The 14,915-nt window shown below is 47.5% G+C and overlaps 1 protein-coding gene across 1 annotated transcript in view; it reads left to right on the top strand.

The window, feature by feature from the left end:
- Nucleotides 1–14,915, top strand: part of LOC126094740 (toll-like receptor 2) — a 151,418-nt gene that overhangs the window by 121,229 nt on the left and 15,274 nt on the right. Inside the window, exon 11 of the mRNA XM_049909292.1 lies at nt 7,544–7,748. Within this exon, the coding sequence (XP_049765249.1) occupies nt 7,544–7,748 (205 nt within the window). The remainder of the gene's footprint in view (nt 1–7,543; nt 7,749–14,915) is intronic.

Raw genomic sequence — 14,915 nt, forward strand, 5'->3', positions numbered from 1 at the left:
ACGGACAGATGAGTGCCAATGTGGTGGCGCTCCATCCTGCTGAAATATGAATTGTTGTGCTTCTTGTTCGAGCTGAGGGAACAGCCAATTCTCTAACATCTCCACATACTGTAGTCCAGTTACAGTAGCACCTTCGAAGAAAAATGAACCAAAAACTTTATTGGCTGAAATGGCACAGAAAACGTTCACCTTAGGCGAGTCACGTCCATACTGAGTTGTTTCCCGCGGATTCTCGTCGATTCACTTCTGCCGTACTCAATAACACAAAAAGCTTTCTGTTGAGCGGTCGCCATCTTAGCATCAACTGACGCTGACGCCTAGTCAACAGCGCCTCAAGCGAACAAATGTACAACTAAATGAAACTTTATAGCTCCCTTAATTCGCCGACAGATAGTGCTTAGCTCTGCCTTTTGTCGTTGCAGAATTTTAAATTCCTAAAGTTGTGGTATTCTTTTTGAATCACCCTGTATTGCGACTACTGCCCATCGCGAGATGAAATGGCGCATGGTGGCGTTGCGAGCTCGAGACGCGGTCATGAAAGTATATAAGCGGAGCAGAGACCAATGGGGAGTCATCGCAACGACCATACATACGAGGTGCAAGTGCGGGGACCCGCTGCAATCAGTGACTGTGATGAAGGCCAGATTGATATGGCCTGCTCCTCAGCACGAGATAGTCTGCTATCGGTCTTGGTACTGTCGTGAGCATCTCTGAAAAGTGATTGGAGGAGAATGGAACAACCAGCAGGAGAGAAGATGTGGGACGTCCTGGCCTCTTTAAGAGATGATTGGCCACCCGCACTCAGAAAAATCTGACGACAGAGTACAACGCGAGTGCGGGTGATAAGATTTCGAATCACAGAGTTTAAGGTGGGGCTCCTAATCAGATGACTTCTGCGTTTTCCAATGTTGATCCAAAGAAACCGTAAATTACGATTTGAGCGGGCACGTAATCATCGAGGTCGGACGGTTGATACATGATAATGAGTCGCGTGGTCGGTTGAATTACATTTCTTGTTACGTCAGGTCGGTGGTGGTGTCTGGATAGGCCGCCACTAATGCGAACGGCAATTGTTGACATTCACCGCGCAACAGATACTTGCCATGGGGAAAGGTGGGGAAGAGATGAGTTCAGTTTGAAGTTATAATGTGTACAGGATGTTCACCATGGCTCCTGCGGGATTTGTGGTAGTAATTGAAGGTACCATGTTAAATATAGGCTGAGTCAATATTCTTGCGAACCATGTGCACCCAGATCTAGCAGCCACTCTCTGAATTGTTTCGATGTCTTCCTTCCGTCCGACCTGGTACCACTCCCAAACACTCGAGCTAAACTAAATAATAGATAGCAACAGTATCCTCTATGCCTTCTCCTTTACAAGCGAACCACACTTTCCTAAGGTTCTCCCAATAAAGCGAAGTCTAGCATTTGCCTTCCCTACCACGGTTCTCAAATCCTCGTTCCATGTCATATCGCTTTGCAACGTTACGCCTAGACATTCATATAACATGACTGTGTCAAGCAGGACTCTACTAATGCCGTATCCGAATATGACATATTTGTTCTTCCTACTCATCAGCATTAACTTACATTTTCCACATTTAGAGCCAGCTGCCATTCACAATTACAGCCTGCCATTTACCTAAGTCGCCTTTTATCTTCCTACATCTTACCGTCAGCGACATCAACAATCACAGATTGTTGCTCACCCTGCCCGCTAGATCATGTACAGAGAACAACAGCCGTCGTATCACAGTTCCCTGGGGCACTCCAGACCATACCGTTGTCTGTGATGAATACTAGCCGTCGATGACAATACACTGATTTCTATAATTTATGAAGTCTTCGAGCCACTAATATCCCTGTGACCTTATTCCATATGCTCGTACCTTCGATAACAACCTGCAGGGGGCACTGTGTCAAATGCTTCTCTGAAATCTAGAAATGTGGAATCTGCCTGTTGCCCTGCATCCTGAGTTCGCATTATATCATGTGAGAAAAGGTTAAGCTAAGTGTGGCACGAGCGATGCTTTCTAAATCCATAATGATTCGTTGACATAAGCTTCCCGATCTCAAGAACGTTTATTCTAATCGAAATGAGAATATGTTGAAGGACTCTGGATCAAATCGCATTTAGAGATATCGGTATGTAATTTCGAGGGTCCGTTCTTTAATCCTTCTTGTGCAGAGGAGTCATCTGCGATTTTTTCCAGTTGTTTGGGGCTTTGTGCTGGGCGATATATCTACGACAAACGCAAGCTAGGGGCCCGTTCCGTAGACTATGCTTTGTAGAACCGAATTGCGATTCCATCCGGACGTGGTGATTTATTTGGTTTCAAATCTTTCAGTTGCATCTCCATGCCTGGGATGCTTATCAGTACGTCGCACCTACGGGAGTCTGCCCGGCGGTCGACTGGCGGTATGTCTGTACGATTCTTCCTGTGTGAACAGTATCTTGAACATGAAATTTAAAACTTCTGCTTTCGTTTTGCTGCCTTCAACTGCCACACGACACTGGTCGACAAGGGACCGAATGGAAGCCTTTGACCCGCTTAGCGATTTTAATAAGTAACAGAATTTTCTCGGGTTCGCTGCCCGATCTTTTGCCAAAATATGACGGTGGTAGCTGTTGTATGCTTCGCGCATAGAACTTATCACAGAAGCACACTCTCCTGAACTTTGCTTGTCGTCATTTGTGCGTTCTCTTTTGAACCTAGAGTGTAGCAGCCTCCGCTTCCTCAGCATCTACCGAATTTCGTTATTAAATCATGGAGAGTCTTTCCCATCTTTTATCCCCTTACTAGGCACGGAACTCTTCAGACGACGATTTACTGTCTGCTAAAACTCTGCCCATGATTCCTCAAGTCCATCTTACTGGAACTAAGTAATGTCAATTCACTGTCTAAGTGAGATGCTCACAACAACCTATCTGCTCCATCTAGTAGAAACACTCTCTTAGCCTTTTTCATTGATTTATTGACTTTCGCGACTATAATTAGTATAATGATTGCTAATTCCTGTTTCTACACTGATATTGTCGGTAAGGTCCGACCTATTTGCAGCTACAAGATTTAAGATATTTCCATTGCTTCTGGGCTGACGAGCTAGCTACTCAAGACAGTTTTCAGAAAACGTTTTCAAAAGTATTTCGCATGATTGTCTGTCCGTAGACCTGCAATGAATCCGTAGACCAACTATTATTGCACGATTTGTGTATTTTCCCACTACTGACGGTAGACTCTCTTTCAGTGACTCTAGAGCCGTCACAGCGGAATCAGGTGGACGGCAAAAATACACAAAAGTGAACTTGGTTTCACCGACGCCTGTCATACGCGACCAGGTAACTTTACTGTCACACTCAACTTCGACCTTAATAGAGACAATATTTTTGCCAACGGCGATAAACGCTTCCCCTCCTATGACCTCTAAACTGTCTTTCCAATTTACATTCCATGACTCGCTAAATATCTCAGAGCTTACAGCCAGCACTAGGTCTCAAGAATAATATGAGCGCGAGAGCTACCCTGGAGGACAGTAAATATTCGGAAACGTTATTACGAATATTTCGGGAGCTTACTGATAAGATTTTGACAGTCGAGACGTCTTTACTCTGAAATGGTTTGACATGACTTGCTGCTTATCGACTGGCGAGTGTTGATCAGAGCACCTCAAACTATCGTCTAGGCTAAGAAACGCTCTTGCCGGCCGTTGTGGCCGAGCGGTTCTAGGCGCTTCAATCCGGAACCGCAAGACTGCTACCTTTGGCAGGTTCGAATCCCACCTCGGGCATGGATGTGTGTGATGTCCTTAAGTTATTTAGGTTTAAACAGTTCTATGTTCTACGGGACTGATGAGCTCAGATGTTAAGTCCCATAGTGCTCAGAGCCATTTGAACCATTTTTAGGAAAAACGCTCACGTGCACTCCACAAGCACTCTGAAACCAGAGTAGCGTCTTCCTTTGTGTAGTGCACTGCAAAACTATCAAGGGCTGTTCTTCAAACCTCACACGTTAAATTAATTTGCCGGCCAGTGTGGCCATGCGGTTCTAAGCGCTTCAGTTTGGAACCGCGTGACCGCTACGGTCGCAGGTTCGAATCCTGCCTCGGGCATGGATGTGTGTGATGTCCTTAGGTTAGTTAGGTTTAAGTAGTTCTAAGTTCTAGGGGACTGATGACCACAGCAGTTGAGTCCCATAGTGCTCTTAAAAAAAAAAAAACTCACACGTTAATGTAAGTCTAGAAATCTGTAGCCAACACCGTCACACAGTCGGCAAAGACCTTGCATAGTCTCCACTCGGCTCCAAATCAGAGGGCCCTGATCAACTTCGGGAACAATACTGCAAATTGCGATCTGTGCTTACACCCCACGCATGAGGCCAGAAGTCTTCGCCACCTCCGCTAGCCACCTCTATGAACTGAGGATGGCCTCAGAACACACGTAACAGGTGCCGTTGATGCCGACGTGAGCCACAACTTGCAGATGACTACACCCTGCACGCATGATAGCCGCAGGCAGCTCCGACTCCACATCAAGAATGAGACCCCCAGCAGACATACCGAGAGCACATTGGCTTTCTTTCCAGCCCAGAACGCTCTCTGCCTAGGGGGCTCCAAAACGCGCTTAGCGTTGGAGCTCCGAATAACCATTAAACCCCTCCCCAAGTGTGTCTGCCCGGTCCCTGCTGAAGGAGCGGCCACCTGTTCACTCACAGAGTGAATGGGCGAGGCCAAGCAGCCAGTCTCCATACTGGCCTGTCGCCTCAAGTGACGCAAACTGGGTACCACCCGCCACTCACTCTGTTATGACGGTCGATCCACCGCTTTGGGCACACTGGAAGGCACCTCGGAAGTAGAGCCCATGGGGAAAACAAGTGACACTTGAGTCGTCCCATGCCACAGGCCAGATACTCCGTGACCGCTATATCCCAAGGCAGCAGCCTGAAGGTGATTGACCATAGCCAAAACCGCATTTAGCTTTTTGCAGACAACGGCCATCTGCATCCACACATAGCAGACACACATCCTAACCATCCTAGCAAGACTAACTCAACAAGTAACATATAAAAGCAGGCAGAATCCTTGATATGCTACTACCTTCCCGCCTAATGTGTCACCAATGGACACTGGTGCGTTACTGAGCTATGTAGCTGGCTGTTCACAGAGCCATTCAGTTAGTGGCGGTCCTTTTCATGACAATAAGTCAAATATCTTTTGTTTTTACCGCATGTAGGGCCTCCCGTCCTCTAAGTTGCCAGGACACTAGAGAAAGATCATATAGCATCGATGTTTCACTCAACAAGCTAAGGTCTTACTGAGCTCCTTCCAAGTTAAGGAATGCTGTGGACGATTGTCATTTACCGTAACGCATACGGGTGTTTCTGTCGGTGACTCGACCAGGCACAGTGCTGTACATCGAAATTTTGCGAGAATCCAATATGGAGTGATTCCTCCGCGACAGGCAGCTCTGCAGTGCAGACCACACTATCAACGGAGAAGAATTGCCTGCCTTCGAACAGGAACAGTTAGCGTGTCGTTCCGATGAGATTTACCGTTCAGTCTTCAAATAGGAGGTAGAAAAAAAAACGTTCAAATGTGTGTGATATCTGATGGGACTTAACTGCTAAGGTCATCAGTCCCTAAGCTTACACACTACTTAACCTATAATTATCCTAAGGACAAACAAACACACCCATGCCCGACGGAGGACTCGAACCTCCGCCGGGACCAGCCGCACAGTCCATGGCTGCAGCGCCTTAGACCTCTCGGCCTAGGAGGTAGAAGTCCGGTCAAATGACGATGTTTTCAACCATAGAAGAGTCCGTGAAAAATATCCGAGTGGGACGCAGCCTTAGCACAGAGCCATAAGGACGTCCTAAAAACGTTAATAACCGTCACTACCACCGCCCCCCCCCCCCTACACCACCATTCGCGTCAACAGGCGGCCATGAGACGGTCCTCCAGAGGCACGATATCATCTGCGGTACTCCTTCAGCGGAAGAGACCTATCTCCAGTAGCTACAAATAATTACAGTCTGTAGAAGTCTGACACTTCCCCTTAAGATGACCAACCGAAATCTAGGTGAAGAAATGGGAACTCGTTTAGATGTTCCTTCAAGAGAACGGTGCGTTTGGTGATAGGCTGTAATGTATAACTGATAAATGCTATTATTTAGACGTTAAATTTTAGTTTCTGCGAGGACCGCAGGCAGTATCGCTCCATGTATACCGGGATTAACCGATTTCGGGAATTATCTAAGTCGCAGGAAAGTCAAATGACATGTGCACATGACATATTTTGTCATTAACTCCCATTCTGGGAGTTCGGCCATGTGAAGAATCCAATCCTGAGAAAAGATAATCCCCAATCCGGTCAAGAATCGAACCCAGTGCCCCATAATTGAGATTCAGCAACGCTAATTACAAGACAACAAGGTGCCGACAGTGTCATAAACGCCTATAGCTGCTGATTGAAACAACTTTATTCGCTACCAGTTACAGTCTGCCTACCTTCAGTTGCTAAAGTTGAAATTAGTTGAAAAATGTGTGTGTGTGAATTCCTAGGGGGCCAAATTACTGAGGTCATCGGCCTAGACTTACACAATATTCAAACCAACTTCACCTAACTTGTGGTAAGAACAGTACACACACACCCATGCCCGAGGGAAGACGCGAACCCCCGACGGGATGGGCCGCGCAGTTTTGATTATAGGTCGTTGTTTAAATTCCCTTTAAATCACCAATTTCAGTAAATTCGATAGATAGCAGTGGAAGCAATCTACACACCTGAATCGGTACGTCTTGAAAACCCGCTATTATGTAAAACAGCAGGCAAAAGGTAGACAACTAATAGGTAACTATGTTTTAGCCCCGGCCTGTTTCATGTATCAGTGACTTCCACGGTGTACCGTTGTCATTTGTGTACATTGTATCCATGATGGCAGTTGAATCTGCTGATATTCGTGGGTTCAGCGAAAGTTACAATCGGAGTAATACAACCACATGACGACTGAATCAATACTTGTATGTGGATGTGAGTAGTTCAGACAGTATATTAGTGTTAAGTATGCTTACTGAAAAACTGTGGCTAGCCTGTGTCGTTGATGAACTACTGACACCAGACTTACTGTCGAGTTTGAACCTGAAGACAGTCATGTGGAGCAAAACTGCTTGTGAATAAAGTTTCCTAACTCAGCTGTAGAAGGTGATAGTCACAATGTCCTTACTGTGATATATGTCAGGTTCAGTGCACTTCTTATCTAATTTTCTAATTTCTTCTCAGTAGTTCCCATTGCTTAACTATGCTAATAAGTGTATGTTCTCCACATCTGAATATCTCGCTATTGATGTTCCAGTTGGAAAGGAAACACACATCAGAATTTCTCATATGGATTTAGATCATAAAAGTTCTTTTATGCCAACGAGTAACTTCGTGCTGGCGCTTATCCTAGTATTTTTTTTTTTTTTTTTCGAGCGCCGTCTGTTGGGTCATATCAGAGAGTGAGAGCCATGTGACGTGTGTCTGATTCTTGATGCTTGTAAGCAGCAGCGCGGACCGCTCCTGGGTGGTCGGAGAGCTACTGCAGAAGCTGGAGCACGCCGGGGATTCCCCCGAGGAGCCGGCGCTGCGACTCTGCCTCCACGAGAGGGACTTCCCGCTGGGCTCGCTGATAGCGGACAACATCATGTCCTCCATGCGCAACAGCCGCTCCACCGTCATTATTCTCTCGCAGTCGTTCGTCGACAGCCAGGTGAGCGAGAGCAAGCGCGAGCGAGAATAAGCTAACAGGCGTTTGTGTTATTTGCAGAGAGTCAACTACTCTCAGAGGTAGCACTGTGCAAGCGTAGGTATTACGGTGGTAGCTTCGACCATAAATATAATAGACTGGCCCTGACGTCATTTTTGTGGCTCCAACATCTCTGGGCTGAAGTCACGTGAATGTTGGCAAAACATGGTTGTTTCGTGTTGCGCTTATGGCTGTACTCAGCGTTTTGTCGGGGAAATGGCATTACATTTCACGTGTAAGTGTGTCTAAGATAGTGCAGATGCGTTTATTGAAATCTGCTGAAGTGACTTTTATATGTTTTTTACACTTGAAATAGAGTATCACGTAAATTAAAGTGTTGAAAGTGATGCCTGTAAAGTGAGACTCATATTACATTTTGGAAAGTATCTGTGATAATTCGGTTACAGAAGTAAGTATAATCGCTTCTCGTTCCTACTCATAGGTTCCCCAAGGATGAAAACCAAAGGCAGCTTTGGATACAGGCCCTGAAATGGAAAAACTTTAAGCCATTTGCACATACGCGCCTTTGCTCGAAGCACTTCGCGGAGAAGTGTTTTGATAGGTTAGTTATTATTTACAATGTGTATCTATAATTTTTATTTACAGTGTCTGTCATTTTTAAACCTAGGCTCCAAAATTATTTTCTGACACTGCAAAGTCTCACCTTTCATCTAAAATATCATTTTTTTAAACTGATAGTTAAACTTTTGTAAAAATAGTGGGAACTGAACCTTTGAAGTGCACCTAAAATTTATACTCTAAAATGGACCTGCTCCTAAAGTAAACAATTTTGACACCTATAGTTGACATAGTTCCCAGAGCCCATTTTCTTTTATAAGTGACTAAAACTCGAAACGTGGCGAATACAATGTTTAAAGTTTGGTCACGAGCCCACTCTTACTGTTTAAAAGAATTTTAACGACATTTTACTATAATTGATAGTTTATAGTAATTATTTCCCCCTGCCCACCAGAGTGGCGTTCGATGTATTTGTTAGATTTTATAAATGGTACTTTGAACAAATCCAGGTCAAATGTAGTTCTGGCATAATTTTTCACAAATAAAAAAGTAGTTTTTGTTGGAAGCGTTTGGCAGTCAATTGAGAAATGTGGGGAAAATCCGATACAAACACAGGATGGCAGACCGCTGATTTGAAATCCCGCTACGTTTTGCCAACAGTCACGTGGTTTATGTTGGAGCCACACTAGCCCCATAGCTTCTGCACAGCGAGGCCAGTCTACTAGTATCTATGGTCGAAGGGTGGTAGGCAAAAATAAAGATTCTAATGCCCATGCAAAGATTATTGATACTATCTCATGCGAAATAATACTTCAAAAGTCATCACACAGCACATACTTTCACATAACTGAGTGGAAAAGGTAAGAGCCGGCCGCGGTGGAAGAGCGGTTCTAGGCGCTTCAGTCTGGAGCCGCGCGACCGCTACGGTCGCAGGTTCGGATCCTGCCTCGGGCATTGATGTGTGTGATGTGTTTAGGTTAGTAAGGTTTAAATAGTTCTAATTTCTAGGGGACTGATGACCTCAGATGTTAAGTCCAATGGTGCCCAGAGCCATTTGAACCATTTGAAAAGGTAAGAAATGACCAGCATATAACAAAATACTGGAGAATACGTAAGTAATGAACTTCTTGAAGGTGATAGGAACAGATGATTACCACCATTCCTGTGAGACTGGTTCCCGAAGTGTATATTCATTTACACGTGGTGGATGCTAAACCTAAGTACCTGACATAATTTTTGAATAGAAATCCGAGAACTGACACCATAGACAAAACAAATTCTTATTTGGATATCACTTTCCAGGCCTTAGTTCAACAAGGTTGTTTCGCTCTACGCACAGGGTATTTGAGCGAACACGAATAAACGCTAGAAATGACTTCAACATCCGCCGACTGTACCGATTTCATTAGCTTACAGCATCATAAACATAATGTGGAATCCGAACTGATCTTCTCTTTCTCACAAAATTTAGCTCGGAAGAATTAAACAGAAGACAGAATGAATTAAACTTACAAATTACGCGGTAACTACCTTCTCAGCACTCCATAATGCCCCAATACTCTAAGCTTACTCCAGTGCACGTGAACTCGAGTAAATACACTCCTGGAAATTGAAATAAGAACACCGTGAATTCATTGTCCCAGGAAGGGGAAACTTTATTGACACATTCCTGGGGTCAGATACATCACACGATCACACTGACAGAACCACAGGCACATAGACACAGGCAACAGAGCATGCACAATGTCGGCACTAGTACAGTGTATATCCACCTTTCGCAGCAATGCAGGCTGCTATTCTCCCATGGAGACGATCGTAGAGATGCTGGATGTAGTCCTGTGGAACGGCTTGCCATGCCATTTCCACCTGGCGCCTCAGTTGGACCAGCGTTCGTGCTGGACGTGCAGACCGCGTGAGACGACGCTTCATCCAGTCCCAAACATGCTCAATGGGGGACAGATCCGGAGATCTTGCTGGCCAGGGTAGTTGACTTACACCTTCTAGAGCACGTTGGGTGGCACGGGATACATGCGGACGTGCATTGTCCTGTTGGAACAGCAAGCTCCCTTGCCGGTCTAGGAATGGTAGAACGATGGGTTCGATGACGGTTTGGATGTACCGTGCACTATTCAGTGTCCCCTCGACGATCACCAGTGGTGTACGGCCAGTGTAGGAGATCGCTCCCCACACCATGATGCCGGGTGTTGGCCCTGTGTGCCTCGGTCGTATGCAGTCCTGATTGTGGCGCTCACCTGCACGGCGCCAAACACGCATACGACCATCATTGGCACCAAGGCAGAAGCGACTCTCATCGCTGAAGACGACACGTCTCCATTCGTCCCTCCATTCACGCCTGTCGCGACACCACTGGAGGCGGGCTGCACGATGTTGGGGCGTGAGCGGAAGACGGCCTAACGGTGTGCGGGACTGTAGCCCAGCTTCATGGAGACGGTTGCGAATGGTCCTCGCCGATACCCCAGGAGCAACAGTGTCCCTAATTTGCTGGGAAGTGGCGGTGCGGTCCCCTACGGCACTGCGTAGGATCCTACGGTCTTGGCGTGCATCCGTGCGTCGCTGGGGTCCGGTCCCAGGTCGACGGGCACGTGCACCTTCCGCCGACCACTGGCGACAACATCGATGTACTGTGGAGACCTCACGCCCCACGTGTTGAGCAATTCGGCGGTTCGTCCACCCGGCCTCCCGCATGCCCACTATACGCCCTCGCTCAAAGTCTGTCAACTGCACATACGGTTCACGTCCACGCTGTCGCGGCATGCTACCAGTGTTAAAGACTGCGATGGAGCTCCGTATGCCACGGCAAACTGGCTGACACTGACGGCGGCGGTGCACAAATGCTGCGCAGCTAGCGCCATTCGACGGCCAACACCGCGGTTCCTGGTGTGTCCGCTGTGCCGTGCGTGTGATCATTACTTGTACACACCTCTTCCAGTGTCCGGAGCAAGTATGGTGGGTCTGACACACCGGTGTCAATGTGTTCTTTTTTCCATTTCCAGGAGTGTATTTTGAAAAGATATATGTTCAGTAACTGTGTCGTCATTTGGCTTTAGTATCCAACTAACTTCAGCAGCTCATCTTGTCTGTGTTAGAGTAGGGAGTCAAAATTTATAATGATGTATTTTCAACTCGCGGAACACAAAAGTTGTGATGATGCTTGAAACCATCACCCAGTTATGATACAACTGAACTGGGTTGCAGGTAAACTGCAATCAACGTGATGTTCGATTACCCCCTGGACATGAAGAAGGTGAGACCTGGTTCTTAATAGTGAGTGTAACCACCATGGACAGCAACGTGTACTCTGCCATGTGCTCCCATGCTGGCCACAAGGTTGGTGAGGTGTTCTTCTGGAAGGGCGTTCCGTTCCTCCATCAGCACAGTTGACAACTGCTAGATAATAGTTTGTGCACGTGTAAGTTCTCTAATACTGTGGTAGTTCTTTTTTATCCATTGGTATTTACATGTTATGAATAGTTGGAGTTAGTGTTATTCCGGCTGCTTCCCAACTGTAAAATTATTTACGTCAGTGATATAGTTGTGATACTTCTCGCAGTTAGTTTGCCCGACATGATGTTTTTATATTAAAAGACACCACTAACGCACACGTGGTTCAGGTTGGATCCCTGACAGTGTTATTTAATACACAGTTTTGCACCGCGCAACAGCGTTGGTATATTTGCTATTTCGGCGTAGGGGACCGCTTAGTCAAATATTGTTGTAATGGCAAATAGACCTCCACACCACCACCAGCCCCCTCGGGATCTTGTCACCTGCATTTTCAATGCCAATGGCATAAAACGGATGAAGATGGAATTGAACACCTTCCTCCATGTGGATGTTTCACTGGTCACAGAAACACACCTCAAACCGGCAGACAATTTCCACCTTCGCAACATGGTGTGTTATCGATCTGACTGCCTCGACCGCTGTGGTAGAGGCACAGCTGTATTCCTCAACAAAGCTCTTGTCCATACCCAAGAGACTCTCCAGCCAATGGAACACATAGAGGCCACCTCAGTTACCATCTCCACACGCCTTGGTGCCATTACCTTTGCAGCAGCGTATTTGAGCCCAAACAAGCCGCTGCTGGAAGCAGACCTCCGCACATTGTCATCCTTCGACAGGCTCATCATTGGGGCAGATCTCAATGCCAAGCACCCAGCTTGGCATTCTCGCGTGTCTAACCCCAAAGGCCGGCTCCTCCTTGACCTGGAGGATACTTTAGCACTATCAGTCTATGGCCCCCACGAACCTACCCATATCCCAGTCCGTACTAACTGCCAGCCAGACGTTCTGGATGTGGCCATCTTCAAAAACATCACCGCTCAGTTTTCACTGGAAGTTCTCCACGAACTGGCCTCTGACCATGAGCCAGTACTCTTGCACCTCACCAATGCTGCCCTTTCATTTGATGTTCGTTCCACTGCGACCCTCACCAATTGGGACAAGTTTGCCAGGGTACTTTATAACACCTCACACGACCTCAATTTGACAACACCGGCCAATATAGTCCGTGCTGTGGACTACCTTACTGCCAAAATACAGAAAGCAGTGAAACTCTCCACCTCCACTGCACCTCGAAATTTAACACCCCTGGACGACTTGCCCCTCTGTTACGAGAGCTGAAGGTGCAGAAGAACCGCTACCGCCGGAGGTGGAAGCAGTTTCGTGACCCTCAGGACAAACGCCAAATGAGACGCCTCCAACGCGAATTCAGCAACCGGCTCGCCGAATGGAGGTCTGAACAGTGGGAGGACAGGATGTCCACTTTCCTACTCCACCAAAAATCTGACTGGGCTGTCATTCGCACCCTGCGGCGTTCTAAACCAGCGACTGCCCATCCTATTCGCACAGCAGCGGGCTTGTCTTACGATACCCTGCAAATTGTGGAAACGCTGGCAGATGCGTTCGAGGCCCAAAACCGCCCTCTGGTCCAGGACCTTTCTCCGAACGAACTATAGGAAGAACATGAAGTCCTGACAGCTGTTGCTGCTTTCCGCAACCACCCACCCCAGTCTGCTCCCCGTCTTACGTCCATGGCAGAAATTCAGCGCATCCTTCGACGGAAACGTGGCCGGTCGGCCCCTGGATTAGACGGAATTTTAAATGAACATCTTTGCCACCTTCCCCGCACACCACTCATCTTGTTCACCAAGATTTTAAACTGTTGTCTCACATCTGGCCTTTTCCCCCCTCAGTGGAAACAAGCCAAGCTAATTGCGATCCCCAAGAGGTTCAAGGACCCTACAGTCCCCACCAACAACAGGCCCATCAGCCTCCTAAACACTATGGCGAAGGTCCTTGAATCTGTGATCCTTCACCGACTTTCCCAACCTCTTGCAGCAGCTGGGACGATCCGTCCTGAACAGTTTGGATTCACTTCGCACCTCTCTGCTGAACTTTAGGTCCTACGGATCACTGAACATATCAGCAAAGGCTTCAACACTGCCAAGTCGACAGCTGCCGTTTTTCTGGACTTGCAGAACGCCTACGACAAAATCTGGCAAGACAACCTCGTACACAAGATGCTGACACAGACCCCTATACCGGATATTTATGTCAAGATCGTTGATGACTTCCTCCGTGGCAGGACTTTCCTAGTGGCTCAAAGGGGAATGCGTTCTGGCATTCGCCAATTGTCGGCAGGCACTCCGCAAGGATCGGTGCTATCTCCCATCCTTTTTAATATCTATGTCAATGATATGCCGGTCATCCCCGAGTGCCACCTTGCACAATACGCTGACGATACAGCACTATACACCACTGGCCGCATTACTGAGGCCGTCGTCGCCCGCCTCCAGCGACAGGTGGACGCCACTATCACCTGGTGCCGGACAAACAAAATAGCTCTCAATGCCGCCAAAACTACGGCAGTTTACTTCACGAAACGGCGCCCAGTCCTCCGCCGCAATATCTCGATTGCAGGTGTGCAGGTGCCCTGGTCCCCGACAACCACCTATCTCGGGGTCCAGATGGACCACAAGTTGCTCTTCCACTGTCATGCGGAGTATGTCACCAACAAAGGGCAAAAGCTAACCAGGGCTTTGTACCCGCTCTTTCGCAGTAGGGAACTTAACCTGCATACCAAGCTCCGCATTTACCGAACAGTTATCCTGCCTGCCCTCACGTATGGATCTGCTGCATGGGCCACGATTAGTGTCACCAGGATGCGGACATTGCAGCGCCTACAGAACAAGGTGCTCAGGTGGAGTATGCACGCCCCGCCACTCACGAGAATTGTCACTCTCCACGAGGAAGCTGATATCGTCCCCCTAAAGACGACCATACGCAACAACGCGCGGCGGCTCTATGAGAAAGTGGATGCCTTGCGGGACACTGTCCATGGGTTACGCCACGTTGGGACCACACTTCCACGCCGCTGGCATCGACATCCGGTTCCCCTACCCATCCTAGAGGAATCGGATTCCGACCATGGCTAACGATAGGTCTGGCACGCCCACCACGGACGCATCATTTGGCGGGACTAGCCCCCATTCTACGTCCAATACTTTCCAATCATACCTGCCCACATTAGGCTAAATTTTTCTGCCTGACTCATGTAGTACTGTCACCGTCAGAGGGTGGTACGGGACT

The sequence above is a fragment of the Schistocerca cancellata genome, chromosome 1, assembly GCF_023864275.1.
Source record: "Schistocerca cancellata isolate TAMUIC-IGC-003103 chromosome 1, iqSchCanc2.1, whole genome shotgun sequence".
NCBI classification, from domain to species: Eukaryota; Metazoa; Arthropoda; class Insecta; order Orthoptera; family Acrididae; genus Schistocerca; species Schistocerca cancellata.